The sequence below is a fragment of the Arvicola amphibius genome, chromosome 1 (assembly GCF_903992535.2).
Source record: "Arvicola amphibius chromosome 1, mArvAmp1.2, whole genome shotgun sequence".
NCBI classification, from domain to species: Eukaryota; Metazoa; Chordata; class Mammalia; order Rodentia; family Cricetidae; genus Arvicola; species Arvicola amphibius.
Window position 1 is genome coordinate 38,638,295 of NC_052047.1, and position 16,633 is coordinate 38,654,927.

Sequence of the window (16,633 nt, forward strand, 5' to 3'; positions counted from 1 at the left end):
GCTTGTTTGGGGCTCTTCTTATAGTAAAGTCAAGCACCAGGTGTGGTTCAAAGAGCTTTTACAACCTTGAGGTCAGGTTTAAAGTCACATTACATTTTAAGTTTTACAACTTTTGGCTATAGGACGTTAGAATGTTGACTTTGAGTGTTTGCGGAAGCCTGTGGCTGTCACAGCCGCTTTTTACTGTCCCTAGAAGAACGCAAGGCGGAGAGTAGAGTCCCATAGGGGACAGTTGAAAATTAAGGGACTACAAGCAGAGGGTCCCATAGAGGCAGCAGTTAGAAGCTAACCTTTGTCCCCAGTACCTGCCTAGCTGGGAAGCTGGGGCAGGAGACAATTGTTACAAGGTTACCTCTGTCCGCATGGCTGCTGAGATGTCTGCTCTTAAGGCAGAGTGTTGTTAAAGGTTAAAAGTGGTGGCCAGCTTTATTTTTCCCAAATGTGTTTGGGCTTACAACTTTATATTTCTGTATTCCTAGACCGGACCCTTCATTTCTACATTTTATTTCTGGACTCTGCGGCCCTTGCCTCAGAGATCTGACCTTATGGTTGAAGGACGTTGGAGATGTGGTTTAAACTCTTGAGTGCTGTGGGTGTCCCGATCCAAGGTCTAATTACGTCTGTTAATATTTGTGCGGCCAAGTGAATGGGGGGGGGGGGTCAGTACTGCCTTTCCCACTGAATGATTTTGTTGGGCCATGATTGGGGTCGGGAGAATAGTGACTGGGGACAGAGTGGCTGTCCTTCATTTGGAAATCTGCTTTATTGTTGACAAAATGTGTGACAGTTCTCCAGACACCCTCTTTCTTGTTATCCTAACTGGAACCCAAGCTTTGAGAACCTTTAAACCGAGTTGTGAATAGCATGTGATGAAGCAGGATAGCATTCAACATGTTAGTAGAAAAATGGCTGTGACAGTGAAATATTGTTGAAATTACTAAAATTTAAGAAGTTGGTCATGGCTGAGGCTCTCTGAGCCCTTTGTTGATGTGGACACTGAGGGTAGCAAGAAGCCTGAAGGAACAGGTAGGATCTGACTGGTTCAGTCCAGGCATTGCCACTTCCTCAATGGCCCTGTGATCTGGGAACTTCCCTTACTTTCCTGTGCCTCAGTTTCCCAATCTGGAACTTGAGGATCATAGCCTTCTGCATGATGTTAATAAGCTAGGCTTATTGTGCAGAGTCACTCAGTGCTTAGTATGATGCTGGCTCGGATTGCCCAGCATTGAAGTGGTAGCGCTTGTCTGTAGGGAGAGTGGTAAGACGGTCAGACCTTCTGCACCCCCCTGGAGTCGCCTCACGGCAGTTCTTCCCTCCCTTGCGTTAGCTCCACCGCCTTTCCGTTTTTCACCCCAATTGCTTGTCCTCCTCCTCCTGGGCCTTGCAGCCTGTGCTGTATGCCTTTGGTGGGTCTGCATGTACAGAAAGACAGACAGTGCTCGTCCAGCACATGTGCCCTTATGCCTGCTTTTCACTGGCTTCTCCCATTCCTTAGCCCTTCTGCTGAGCCTGCTCTCTAAGTCCTCTGCTCCGCCCCTCTCCTTACATGCTGTTGCTTCTTATGTAATAGAAAATTTGAGGATTTCATCCACCTGTTGCCTTGGCTCCTTCCACCTACCTTAGGGTCCCTCGGGAAGAAATAGCTCTTCCTGTTTAAGTCTTTGATCATTTTCTCTGGCAATCATTCATCTCAAGTTCAACACTCCATATCCCCCCCCCCCGCCCCGCTTCCTTTTATATACTAAGAAATGCTGCTGTGTTTTGAGTAGGTCCCAGATGCTCCTGTGTTGGGGAAGGTGGGCCTCATGGTTTTGGAGTGGAGCCCCTGTGAGTGGAAGGAAGGCTAGCCTGAGCGATTTCCTGCTGCCGCGAGACTCATTAGTTACGGTAGAGCATTGATTAACGTCATGAGGTGGGGCTGCCTCAGTGCTCCCTTTCCTGCATTTGAGCGCCTTCCCCCTGCCTCCCACCGGAGTCACGGGAGACTTGCACCAAGCGCCAGTTCTTGGATTTGCTGCCTCCAAGAACCTTGAGCCAAAGTAAACGTATTTCTCCTACAAATAACCACATTTTAGGTTCTCTTGTGCTTCAGTGACTCTCCAGAGAAAGCGTTCCGCCTTTACCCACAATGTGACTCCTCGCCCACTGCGCTTGCTCACATTGTACTCTGGAAAGTGCAAACCATGCTCACGCTTCCAGGTCCTCCCTCATCCTTGGCACTGTGGTCCCCTCCTATGCTTTGCTCCGTCTTCGTTTGGCTTATTTTTCCTCAGTCAATTTTAGTTTAGGTTTTGTTTCGTTTATTTACATGTTTATTTACTTTTAGTTTTTCACAGAAGGGTTTTTCTGTGTATCTCGGGTTGTCCTGGAACTCGCTCTGTAGACCAGGCTGGCCTCGAATTCAGAGATCCATCTGTCTTTGCATCCTGAGTGCTGGGATTAAAGGCATGCACCGCCATGCTTGACATTGCTTTAAAAAGAATGTTTTACTTCAAGAAACTACTAAGAAATAGGGAGTAAAATCCAGCAAGAGAGAAGTTAAAAAAGATTTCACACCAATGCCGAATTAGAAATGAAAGGTTTCTCATGTGTTCAGGGAAATTTGTGTGATCTGATCTGCCTGTGGTCCTCAAAGATCTCTTCCTAACCTTTTTTCCTGATGAACTACACAGTATAGTACTGTCAGACTTATTGATCTTGTATAATTGGCACTCTGTACACTCTGCACAGCAACCATTCCTATCCCCCTCCCCCAGCCCTGTCTGCTTTCTCTTTCTAGGACTCTGACCACAGCAGTCCCTGCGTAGCCACGGTTTTGCTCTTTGTGGTTTTAGTTGCCCACGATCAGCTGTGGTTCAAAAATATTAAATAGAAAATTACAGAAATGAAATATTTGTACCCGTTTAGTTGTGCATGGAGGCTTAGCGCCATGAAACCCGGAGCCATCCTGCTCCTTCCTGCTCTTTCCAGCTTGGGACATGAATCATCCCTTTGTCCAGGGTTCCATGCTGCTGGCTGCCAACCTGTCAGCAGCTATCTCGGTCATCAGACTGACTTTGTATAATGTCCCCAGAGTGCAGGAAGGACACTGGCAATTTTGATATGTTAAAGAGAAGCCATAAAAGGGCTTCTTCTACGTGAAAAGTTGAAAGTACGGTAAGGGAAGATTGGGGGTGTGTCTTGGTCACTGTTCATTCTCTGTGAAGAAACACCATGACCAAGGCAACTCTTAAGAAAGCATTTAATCGGGAGCTTGCTTACAGTTCCAGAGGTGTAGTCCATTATCCTCATGGCAGAGAACATGACAGTTGTATGGCGCTGGAGCAGTAGCTGTACGTTCAGACCTACAGACGGGGAGACAAACACTGGGCTCTCCTACAAAGCCATACCTCTTAATCCTTCTGAGTCGGTCAAGCAGTTCCAATCCCTAGTGACCAAGCGTTCGAATATACGAGCTTATGGGGGTGAGGCGTTCTCATTCAAACCACCACAGGGCGCATTCACGTAACTTTTGTTCTCAGTTTTAAAGCTACATGCATCATCACAGCCATGTACATAAAGGAAAGAACACAGTAGGTAGAGGCTGGGTACTCCTGGTGGCTCCAGGCATCCACAGGACGGGGGGTCTTAGAGTGGATCCCCTGCAGATAAGTGGGGACTGCATATTTTAGACATTTCATATAAGTGATGCCATATAATATTTGTCCTGCAGCTGACTTAGTGCAACATCCTCAAGGCGCATCTGTGTTATGAAGAAGGGTTGCTTCCCTCTCTTATAGAGCCGAGTGGTAGTTCATTGTGTGTGTTTCTTTATCCCCTTGTCCGTCAGAGGCATTTCTGTTACTTCCCTACCGGGACTTGGATAAATACTGCTTCAGTGACCATGGAAAGCAGATGGTCCTCAAGGTGCTTAATTAACTCTTCTGGATATAAGCAGAGTTGTAAGAGTTTTTGAGTCAAATGACAGTTTTATTTTTCATTTTAAGTTTTTTGGAGGAATCTCTGTGGTGTTTTTATTTTTTTCTTTTCATCTTCCTCCTCCTTTAGTTTCTCTTGCAGTACTTGCCACTCACGGCACCTAGAAAGTCCCTCCACTGGATCCTAGCATGGACCATGGTGTCTTCTGCCAGGCTCTTCATGGAGCAGACTCAGTGTTGTCTCCTTCCCACAGCTTCTAGGTCTGTGTTTTTCTTAGCCCATTTTGTGCCAGTATGGCTGCACCATAGGCTAGGTAATTTGCAAACCATATGTGTTTATTTGGTTCACAGGAATTGACATCTGGTGAGAGCCTTCATGAAAGAGTGTGCTGGGGACAGAGAAGGAGGCTGGAGGCCAAACAGCCTCTCGTCAGGAACCCGTGATAACTAACCCAATCCTGGATAACTAACCTGCTCTTGGATAACTAACTCATGATAACTAACCCACTCCTGGATAACTAACCTCCCTTGGGATAACTAACTCTCATGATAACCAGCCCATTCCCAGGAAAAGGGTATTCATATATCAGACTGGAACCCTTCTGGCCTAATCCTTTCCTAAAGTGCCTACTTCTTCATATTGTTATGGTGGCAATTAATATCAGGGCGATGCTCAAGCCAATAGCACTATTCAGAATTCAACATATGAATTTGAGAGATGTCCTAACGAGACTTCATGTCTGACACTAAGCAGAATCACCTTTCTCCAGTAAGTCCCAGTCTTGGGTGCCATCTGTATCTCGTTCCTGCCCTTCTGTCACCCTAGGGCCCAAGAACTTACAGAAACTACATGTAAGATTTGACATTAGAATCATCTGTCAGATTTATTATTACTATTCCTATTATTTTGACAATTACCACTTTGGAAGGACTTCCTGGAAGTGATGAGTGGTAGTCTGAAAGAGAAAAATTGAAATGGAAGAAAAGGGAAATGAAAAATGGAAAAAAAAACCAGTATAGAAGTTCCAAAAAAAAAAAAAATACAAAAAAGGCAATTTATATTTTAGGAAATTGCAATAAAGCATGGAGAATAAAATTTAATCTCATTGTTCACTAGAATCATTTAATCTCTGGTCTTTGTAGGACTGTTTGAGTTTTGCTGTGTCTTCTCAGAACTTTTCTGAGTGCTTTAAAATGTGCGCACTGGCCGGGCGGTGGTGGCGCGCGCCTTTAATCCCAGCACTCGGGAGGCAGAGGCAGGTGGATCTCTGTGAGTTCGAGACCAGCCTGGTCTACAAGAGCTAGTTCCAGGACAGGCTCCAAAGCCACAGAGAAACCCTGTCTCGAAAAACCAAAAAAAAAAAAAAAAAAAAAAAAAAAAAAAAAAAATAAAATGTGCGCACTGTTCCATCAGATATCCAATGGATGGCTGTGAACTCTTCCTGTCAGACGTGTAGGTGTTGCTGTTATTTGATCTAGATCAATAAAACTCTGGCAATCAGTAAGTGATTTATTCATAATTCTGACATGATTCAGCTGAAGGCAATAGAAAGTTTTTAAAAATAACATTTTAAACTTGTTTTGAAAATTTCATACATTTATACAATGTGTTTCTGATCATACCCATCCACCACTACCTCTCCAGACAATGAATTTATTAGTTAATGAAAGAAAGATAACCCTATACCATTAAATGGTGCTTTCAGCACCATCCACTCTTACTTAGTGTTAATTAATAGTTATTGTGCTATAAGGTATGCTTCACAGGTAGGTCACAGTGGTTTCCAGCAGTGATGGGAATGCTCATTATCTGAGCTGCACCGGAGGACAGCAAACAGCCCCGTGACAGGTGCACACCTGAGCTGCAGCCAATACAATCAAGGAACAGAACGTTCATTTGCCTCCAGTTCACCTTTAAGTAGCTTCACGTGGCTGGTGGCTACTTTTCCAGATGGCCATGACACATCTTCAACAGTGCTTACCAGCTGAGTTTTTTTTACATGTTAATGTAGCTAATCCTCTCAATGACTTCATGGGGTAGAGCTTCTGCTTGTTGTTGCTACATAACAAATTACTCCAAGCTTAGTGTCTTGGCACACACTGACTGATGTAAGGATCTTCAGTCTGGGCAGTGTCCATGTGGACCGCTCGTCTTTGCTCCGTGTAGCATCTCTGCAGCCCCTGGCTACAGGACCCACTTCCAAGCCAGCTTGTTTAGTGGGGGCAAGTTGATGCCTGCTGCTGGTCTCTCCACGCAGACAGGTTGAGCTTGGTACAGCGTGAGTGCCAAGAGCAGATGTCTAAAGATATAGGAAGAAGTCAGTTCCTTAAGTCTAGACACAGACAAGGTGCCAACTCTAACAAATTCTGAATCAAAGGTGAGAATTTTAAGGAGGGGAGATGGTGGCCGCACCTGTCAGCGAGGGTGGCATCTAAAGATGGGCTGTGTTTTAGGATCATGGAGGACACAATCAGCGCTTTGCTTGATTTGAGACGGCTCTTGTCTGTCTCAGTTCTCAGTGCTGGCATTATAGGTGTGTGCCGCCGTGCCCGGCTCAGCTGCAGTCACTAACTGCATTTTACAGATGAGGAAACCAAGCGTTGAATGTTTACATTTTACTCATTGAAGATGAGATTTCTCCAAAGTGACTGAGCTGTTCCATCCCCCAGACAGCCCCGGCTTTTAACTTCAGTGTTTTATTGTGTCTCTAGGATGGCATGGCTCTTCCTATCTGCAGCTTTAGTAGACGATTCTTGTTTGCAACTCACCCATCTCTGTACATACAGTGAGAGTCTACAGGTGCCAAGTGCACAGTGAAGACACATTTTCAGCCACGGCTCAGGAGTCAGAGATGCTGTTTGACACCAGGTCTGAGTCCTACCGCTCTTTCCCTGCTTCCCAACGCTAGTTGACCTTCACCTTCTGACTGAAACAGGCAGTGATTAAGGAAGCTGTTTGGTCTTCAGATGTTCCTGTGTCCTGAAATGTGTGGTAGGAGGATGAAAGAAGGAAGCAAGCAAGCAAGCAACCAACCAACCAATCAGGCTTACTCAGAACTGTAAAGAAGTTAAATAAATGTTTCTGGTGTTGTGCATGTCTATGCATCATATATAGACACATACATACTTTGTGTATATAGATCCGCATTGCTTAGTGATAGGATACCTCATCAGACAACAGTTTACTTCCATAAACTTAGATGGTGCAGCCTTCTGTCACTTATATGATATAGTCTAAGCCCCAGGCTATAAACTTATACAACATATTATTCTAATGAATCCTTCAGACAGTGGTATTTGTGTATCTAACGGCAAAAAGAGCAGCTTAACAAAAAAAGGAATTTTAAAATTGTATTATAATCTGTGAGGTCTTTATTACATGTCCAGTGTACTGTTATCAAAAGTCAGGTGCAGTGCATGTGTGTTCGAATGACAAATAAGAAAAAATTTGCAGTTTCAAATTTTGGAGGTTGCCTGATAAAATAATGAACGCAACCATTTACAGTCCGAAGAAACCAGCAATTTCCTTTACTGATCAAAGATAATGGATATTTCCCTGTGAGAAAGAAGTAGTTTCTTTGTTTCATGGACTCCGGTTTGCAAAATGATGCACTTTGAAACTGTTGACTGCAGTCCTGGCCTGTGCTGCTGGTCACACCGGGAGCGAGTCTAGTCCCACAACACTCTTCTCACCTGCGTGTTCTTGAGAATCTTTCTGACTTTGGAGTTTCTTTTGCAGGGTAGGTGATGCTTTCTCTGCAGGAAGCTTCATTTTTATCACATCAGAGTCTGAGCTGAGACTTCATTTCACCCAAATACTGCATTGTACCTACCCGACCGCCTCCTTCCATTTGCTATTTGTTTTTCTGGGGCAGTGTTCAGCCAGAGGTAGCAGGGACAAAGACTAAGCTCCACTCTATACTGGCAACATCCTGATCCTGTTGGGGAATATTATTTTAAGGTCTGTGACTTTTTGTTTATGCTGCATTTGTTTAACTCTGTGAAGCTGTGGTTCTTTGCCTGCTTAAAACACCTGATAGTCCTAATGAAGAGCTGAATGCCCAATAGTGAGCTAGTTGCAAGGACAGACGGCTGGCAGGCAGAGAGTATAAATAAATAGAAATTTGGGAGGAGGCAGAAAGAGGAGCAAGAGAACAGGGAGAGATGGATGTTAGGGTCAGCCATTTACCACGGAGTAAGAAGGAAAGTAAGATATACAGAAATAAGAAAGAAAAAAGCCCAGAGGGAAAGGGTAGTTAGGATAATTTAAGGTAAGAAAAGTTGGCTAGAAACAAGCCAAGCTAAGGTCAGGCATTCATAACTAAGAATAAGCCTCTATATGTGATTTATTTGGGAGCTGGATAGTGGGGCCCCCCAAAAGCCAAAAGAATAAAACATCACACAACAAATTCCCTTAATCTTTTAGGCACCCCAAATTGGTTGATCTTGGCTTTAACACAGAAAAGAATTTCAGGATGAGCTGTAATGAAACAGAGGCAGAGTTTATTAGAACTTTTGAACAGGAGAGATAACTCAGAAGAAAGTAACATACAGGAGAGTATAGGTGTGGGCTTCTTACGGGGTCTCCCTTTGTCTTTACAAGAAATACATAGACCACCTGAGTAGGTTTTGAAACTATTTTCTTCAAAGGGTTGCATAGGAGATTCCTGGGGAGAAGTGGTATGGACAGGATTATGATTAATAAGGTAAAACTGTAGATCATTGAATACAGGGGGCAAGAGGGCTCACTCTGTAGAGTTCCTAGTGGTATTTGAGATCCCCCGAGAATAGGAGGGGACATGAGGACTAGGGTTATATATCTTCAGGCCCCCAAGTCTGGTTCTTTGTTATTTCAAAATAAAATTATCCATCCGTCTATCTACCCGTCTGCCTATCTATCCACCCTCCCACCTGCCCTCCCATCCATCCATCATCCATCTACCTACCCATTCATCCAATTACCCACCCATCCGTCCACCCTCCCACCTGCCCATCCATCATCCAACTACCCACCCATCCATCTATCCACCCTCTCACCTGCCCATCCATCTACCCATTATCCACCCATTTATCCAACCTTTCATCCACCCATCCATCTGTCCACCCATTCACCTGCCCATCCTCCCATCTACCCATCCTCCATCTATCCACTCTTCTACTTGCTCATCCATCCATCCATCCATCCATCCATCATCATCCTCCATCTATCCACCTTCCCACCCGCCCATCCACCCATCATCCGTCCATTCATCCAGCCGCATATCAGCAGCTTACACAGCAATTGTTAGTTGTGCTGTGGTTCTTTCTTCTCGCCTAGGGAGAGACTTCAGTCAGCCTTTGGAGTGGAGGGGCTCCTTTCCTCTCCATGTTCTCATTGTTCCCCATCCACCCACAGGTTTTCTCTGCAGTCTGTTTTTTTTTTTTCCTTTCCTGGCCACTTGTCATGATGGTGCCCAGGATTTCTCTGTCTTACTTTCCATAGGCCACATGGCTCTTAGACTGTCTGCCTTTTCAGGCTGCCGCTGGGATAAGTCCATGTGATAGATCTAAAAGCGAACATCATTTTTCCAAACCACACCTTCTCTACAGCTTCCGTTTTCTTGTGGGCAGGCTCCTAGTGCTGCCATCTCTCAGCGCACATGAAGTCCTTCCGTGTGCCCTGATCTGGATGCTACCCTGATGCTGCCTTACTAGCTCCCAGATGGGAATGGACTAGTGTCCTCATCTCTCTTGTCCCGGCTCTCAGCTGCAGCTCTCCACACAGCAGACACACAGTACATGTTATTTAGATCAACAAATGAACACATGCACGGGCTTCTATTTTTATATTTGGCCAGAAATCTGAGGTCATCTCTGGGCCCCGCCCCTCCCTTCTTTGTGTTCTAACTATCTTAGTTCAGTAAATCCTTCTAGAACATGATGCACACGAGGACAAAATGTCTGTCTGTCTGGCTTGGTGTGAACTTGGGTCCCTGGGATGTGCTTGACAACAGGGTAAACATTTGCCTCTGCAGATATACTCTGCAGAGTGTGTTTGACCCACAATAATTGATTTCATCTTCGTAGAAAGATGTGCAGGTAGTGGTAGGGAGCTGCTTTCCTAAGAGGCAGAGAAATTTGGTTGTTAGATCCTTATTCCTTGTCAGAGTGCTGCCAAAAAGTGGAGTTGGGCATTCGCCTCGTAACTACCAAGTGCCAAGCTGTACTATCCCTTGCTTGCATGCATGTTCTGTGGGGACACTCTACTAGAATCCTGTGCCTCCTACACCCTCTGTCGTAGAGCCCTCATAGTTCAGGAGGTGGTTTTGGATTTGTTCCTCTCACCCTTTGTCCCCTGCATCAGGACCCTCAGACCCACGTGTAGCTTGCAGCTTTTGGGGCACACAGCATTTAGTGGACATGTCTCCCGAGGGTCGTCACAAGCTAACATCGCTGTGCATTTCCCTTTCTGTAGACAACACTGGCAGCCGTACGTTACACTCCCGAGCAGAGACGACACCATCGTCACCCACCAATAATGCTGGGAACGGACACCCAGAATATATCGCGTATGTGCTTGTCCCCGTGTTCTTCATCATGGGGCTCCTTGGTGTCCTCATCTGCCACTTGCTTAAGAAGAAAGGCTATCGGTGTACTACGGAGGCCGAGCAGGAAGTTGAAGAGGAAAAGGTGGAAAAGATAGGTACATAAACTTTGCTTTTTTTTTTTTTTCTAAATGGGTCGATGAACAGGTACTAAATAAAAAATTCATATATAATTCATTGTTTTAAATGAGGAAACTGTATTGTCTGTAGCAATTAGAGTTTGAACCCTTGCCTACATTTGCTAAATACTTGTTGAGTATTTACTTCAGTGCCTGATAGCCTTGGGCCTCTTATTCTCGCTGTGTATATTTATATCTAATTTTATTGACTTTGACTTTAATGAGGACAGTCTCCACCTTGAAAGGGTTATTGTGAAATTTTGAGGCAAGGTGTTTTGGTGATTGGCACCTGTAGCCATTCATAAACCTTAATCCTTGCTGCTACTTACTGACTAAGATTCTAATAAGAATGGTAGGAACATGAAACGAGTCTCATCAGGTCTGTGGTGTTTGTGTTATGGGAGGCGGGGTCCTGGCTAAAATCTGTGTGAGTGGATGTAAGCATAGATAGGGCAGGAGGAGGTGCAGCCAGGACGTTTCCACGTGAGTGCCAGGGCGGCTCACCTTTCCCTCTGCGCGTGCACTGATAGGTAGTGTTGGTGTAAACCCCACAGTGGCTGTTTTCCCCGCTGATACTCCTTTCCAGCCATGCCTTGGCGAGGTTTGCTGATGGGGCCGAGGGCTTAGCGGATCACTCTCTAGTCCACTCAGCCCCTCTGTGGCATCTTTGTGGAGAGGTGATATTTAGAGCTGGTCACCTGTGGAGCATACCCACAGGGCCCATAGGGGAAGGTTCCTCAGTCCTTGCCAGCCTGCTGGACTGTTGATTTTTCCGCCCTCACTGACCTTTGAGGCTGAGGCACACTGGTGACCATGATGAGTCACCAGCAGAGTGAGCAAGCCAGCCGAGTGTTTGTCAACAGAGCAGAACCGGTGGAGGCTGGCTCAGCCAACAGCTTCCGCTTTGACTGTCCAAACATCCATGGGCCGTGGGAGAAGAAGCTGCCCTTGGGGTGCAGAGGGCATTCTTGCAGGTCCAGGGGTGAGCCATTGCCCTGCTCCATGCATCTTCCTAAGGAGGATGCGGTGTCTCAGTCCAGTCTCTTTCTTCTGTCCTGCTAAATAAATTATAAAGATCGGTTTCCAAGTGGATCTTTGTTCCTCCTGCTGACTGTCACATGTACTATTGGTAGTGGGTTCTCAAAGTAAACTGAATTTGTAAACAAATAACTAGTACCCAAATTTAGGTATCTTGTTTAAGGGGGAAAACCTTGTTTTATAAACATGGGTGAATACTTACTAATTCAATTGAAAACAAGTCATTAGACCAGGTTTAGATAGTATGTCTGCAATTAGGTAAAACCCAAGGAAACGATATTTCTTTTCATTAGCCTTCTTCTTGTTTCCCCTGAGTGTTTAAGGTAATAAGGCGAAAAATGAGCAGTGGGGACCGATATAAATGCATCATGGTATTATCATACAAAATGAGTGGATGTTTGATCTTAAGGAGAGATTGATGAGCCTTTTTCTTTTAATTTATAAATGTACATTCTGCCAAGGAACTCAAACTGTGATCCTGAGAAGGTGAGGGCTGAAGGACCAACGCCAGAGTCTCAGCGCTGGGTGAGGGTGCTTGGACTTTCTGAAAGTTGCTCAGTGAGGTCTTGGACTCTAAGACGATGTCTACGTGACTTGGTGACATTTGTAACACTGCCCTGTTCTTTTTCTCTCTTAGAGTTGAATGACAGTATCAATGAAAACAGTGACACTGTTGGACAGATTGTCCACTACATCATGAAAAATGAAGGTAGGGATATGTTCATGTTTTGGGGTGTTTCACTCTTATTAAAAATCTCCCTAGCCAGGCAATGGTGGCGCACGCCTTTAATCCCAGCACTCGGGAGGCAGAGGCAGGTGGATCTCTGTGAGTTCGAGACCAGCCTGGTCTACAAGAGCTAGTTCCAGGACAGGCTCCAAAGCCACGGAGAAACCCTGTCTCGAAAAATCAAAAAAAAAAAAAACTCCCTAAACTCAGAATTTGAACGACTTCTCGCTGCTTTTATCTGAGCTCTGGAATACCTCAGCTTTTAGCACTGTACCAGGGGAGTTTCCTTGATGAGCGTTTGGTGGCCTCAGCATCACACAGAGCCAGCCCTCAAGTTGATAGCTTCTGGTCAAACTGCCTCACCATGGCTAGGCTGTGTGTCACATGACTTTGTAAAACCTCAGTGTCCTCCTATAGAGTGAGAATCACACACTCGCTACGCAGGGCTATGGAATGGCACAGACAAAGTGCTTGATGTCATAAGGGTTTACATTTTACCTGATTTCTGTTGGCCACACTTAAAAATCGTAATAAGTATAAAATTTACTGTTTCAAGGAACTGCGGAGATGGGTTGGTGGGTAAATGCTTCTTTCACGACCATGAGGTATGAACTTGATCCCATGTACCCGGGTAAGAACTGGGGAGTGGCAGCAAGTTCCTGTAACTCCAGTGCTGGGCAGATGGATGCAGCAGGGTTGAGTGTGCTGACCAGCCTGTTGAGCCAGGCGGTGAGCTCAGGTTCAGTGAGGGAACCAAGAAGAGGGGAGTGAGTGAGGAAGGCACCCACTTTGACTTCTGGCCTCCATGCATGCATGTGTGGACATACGCTCTCCCACTTCACACACACAGACTCTCTCTCTCTCTCTCTCTCTCTCTCTCTCTCTCTCTCTCTCTCTCACTTTTGGAAGCAGAGATTTCTGTAACATCCATGTCTATTATAAGTGCTACATAAGCGTCTGATGGAGGATTCTCATTGGCTAATAAACAAACTGCCTTGGCTTTTTGATAGGGCAAAATTTAGATAGGTGGAGTAGACAGAACAGGAAGAAGGAAGTGAGGTAGATGGCTCAGTCAGATGCCACACCTCTCCTAAGTTAGTCAGACTGTCCTGCCTCTCCTCAGTGAGTTGCCATGAAGCCAGCCACCAGGATAGATGTGCTGAATCTTTCCTGGTAAGACACTGTTCGTGGGGCTGGAGAGATGGCTCAGAGGTTAAGAGCATTGCCTGCTCTTCCAAAGGTCCTGAGTTCAATTCCCAGCAACCACATGGTGGCTCACAACCATCTGTAATGGGGTCTGGTGCCCTCTTCTGACATGCAGGCATACACACAGACAGAATATTGTATGCATAATAAATAAATAAATAAATAGATAGATAGATATTTTTTTTAAAAAGACACCATTCGTGGTGTTATACAGATTATTAGATATGGGTTAGTCAAGATGTGAGTAAGAGGCTGAAACTAATGGCCAGGCAGTATTTAAAAGAATACAGTTTCTGTGTGATTATTTCCGGTAAAGCTAGCCGGTGGTTGGGAGCCAGAACTTCCTCAATATCCAACATTGAAATATGCACGCTTTCCTCCCCGTTTTCCCTCCCCAGCTGCTTACAAGCACTGCTATGCTTTCTTCCTCTATGCTTGTATCTTCTCGGAAGGGCTTCAGCATTAGGACTTAAGAGGTTTTGGTAGGTGTGTCTTCTATCTATCTGATGATTTCTTTGGTTAATTAATAAAGAAACTGCTTGGCCTAATAGGTTAGAACATAGGTGGGTGGAGTAGACAGAACAGGAAGAAGGAAGTGAGGTAGATGGCTCAGACAATTGCCCTGCCCTGCCGCTCCTCTCTGGGACAGATGCTATGCCTCTCCTCAGTGAGACAGTCGCCATGAAGCCAGCCACCAGGTCAGACACGCTGAATCTTTCCCGGTAAGACACCACTTCATGGTGCTACACAGATTATTAGAAATGGGTTAATCAAGATGTGAGAATTAGACAATAAAAGGCTGGAACTAATGGGCCAGGCAGTGTTTAAATGAATATAGTTTGTGTGTTGTTATTTCGGGTGTAAAGCTAGCCGTGTGGGAGCCGGGCGGGATGAAAAGCAGGCCTGCCTGCAGCTCATCACTACAGTTTTTTTGTTTGTTTTTTCCGTATTTTTTCTTGAGATACTGTCTCATGTAGTCCAGGCTGGCTTTGAACTCAGTATATAGCTAAGGATGGTCCTGAGTCCCAGTCCATCCTTCCCCTACCTCCTAAATGTTGGGATTATAGACATGTGCCACCATGCTCAGACTTACAAAATTTGTTTTAAGCCAACTTCTAAAGTGAAGAATTCAATTGTTATTAAATAAGTTAGGGTCATTGTTCTGAAGGTTATCTTAATAGGATAATGTTTTCTGTTGGTATAACTGAGTTTATTTAGATCACCATTCATTCCAAAGGCTAGCGAATCTAAGCATGGGGCCAGCTTCTGCTTGGCATCTGGAGAGGACCCTCATCACTGCATTCTGACCTGGGGACATGACAAGACAGAGCAATCATGTCAAAAAGAACTTGCCTTTATGACAGAGCCACTCCCTCAGTAATCCAGGAATCCAAGAACCCGTGAGTGGGCCAGTGTATTCATTAGGGCAGAGCCTGCCTGACCCAGTCACCCCGAGGCCCCACCTCCAAATGCCATCAGTATGACTTTGGGGGATAACGTTCCCATCACCTGAATGAATTTTAGGACACACCCAAACCAGAGCAGATTCTTTGCTCTTAGTAATTTTTAAGGTCTGTGGCACTCCTTGCCCCTTTGCTTCCAGCAGCAAGTACCACCTTTCTGCCGTCAGCCTCTTTCTGGGACCCCTCCTCCCATATATTCTTCAGCAAGAGCGCCCACCTGGTCCAGCCTAAGGTTTCACCTGTTTTCCAGCAGTGCTTTATGTCTTTGACTTAGATCTAGTAGTTTGCTGTGTGATCTCTTCTAACTCTGAATGCATCTGTGTAAAGTTGGCGTGTACTCAGTTTACAGGTGAAGGAAGGGAGGCTCTGAGGGTCAGGCTTGGGTGGCTAGTACCTTCTGCCTGGTTCTAACTACAGTGTCCCTTTCAACCGGACGATACTATTTCTCTCTTTCAGTTTTGATAGTTTGCAAAAAAAAAAAAATGTAGATAACAAACTTAGAACTTTTTTTAGAATAAGAACAGAAAAACAAGAATACTTGGATTTGGGTCTGTCTTCCCGAGGCTTCCCTTCAGGGCATAGAGTTTGGCAATGCTGAATTCAAACACTCTAGTTTATAACCTAGGATTTTTTCATGTTGACTCTGAGGCTAAAATTCTCTACTGTGTGAAACAAGCACATTGTTATCCCAGCTTGTTTTCTGTTGTTGTTAGCACAACTTCAAACTTTATTTCAACTTAGACTCCATTGTTATGTTCCAAAACAGACACTCTCAATGTTTGTAAATTATAGCAATACTTCAAACTTTCATAAGAAATTAAAAAGGAATAAAAGGAAGCACACTCTCTCCATTAACATTTTCCCATGTTGATTTGCCCCTATACCACACAGTTTCAGACATTTCCAGTGTTGACCTGGGAGCAGTTTTCTGCATTGCATTTTTATTTGTCAGATGGGTAAATTTAATCTGTAGTCATGATGATTTTCTGAACGAAGCAAAGCTGCGGTTATTAAGATTTTAATAAACATTTAATCCAGAGAAGGGGATGAAAATGAGATGGAAGGTGTATACCCTTAGAGGCCAGAGTCCCACGGTGACATCCTTGCTTAGGGTTTAAGATAAGCATGTGCCTTTAGTTTAGAAGTCAGTTTTAGCTTAGGTCGCTGTCCCTCGGGGGTCGGCTCTAGTGCTGACCTGTTGAGCAGGCACACTTGCACACTTTCTGTTGTGCTTTCACTGTCACACTGTATTTCTTAAAGACTGATTTTAAATTGAGTACGCGTTTGAGTATATATGTGAGTGAGTTTGTCTGTGTGTGTGTTTGGTATTTGTATATCACTGTAGATTCCTGGAGGGACTAGAGGTGTTAGATCTCTGAGGAATTCTCTCTCATAGGTGAGCTGATCATGGGCGCTGGGAATCACGCTGGAGTTCTCTCCTCAAGCAGGGTGTACTCTTACTCTCTGATTCACCTCTCCAAACCATACAATGCAGGGTGTGCGGAGTCTTCTGCACCAAGCAGTTCTTCACCTCTGACTTTGCTGGGGAGTGAGTGTGGTTTCCCCCAGGTTAAGAGCC

General features: G+C 44.9%; 1 protein-coding gene across 1 annotated transcript in view; it reads left to right on the forward strand.

Annotated features, from left to right (window-relative positions):
• Window positions 1-16,633, forward strand: part of Rell1 (RELT like 1) — a 64,299-nt gene that overhangs the window by 20,765 nt on the left and 26,901 nt on the right. Inside the window, exons 2-3 of the mRNA XM_038336696.1 lie at window positions 10,372-10,599; window positions 12,296-12,367. Of these exons, the coding sequence (XP_038192624.1) occupies window positions 10,372-10,599; window positions 12,296-12,367 (300 nt within the window). The remainder of the gene's footprint in view (window positions 1-10,371; window positions 10,600-12,295; window positions 12,368-16,633) is intronic.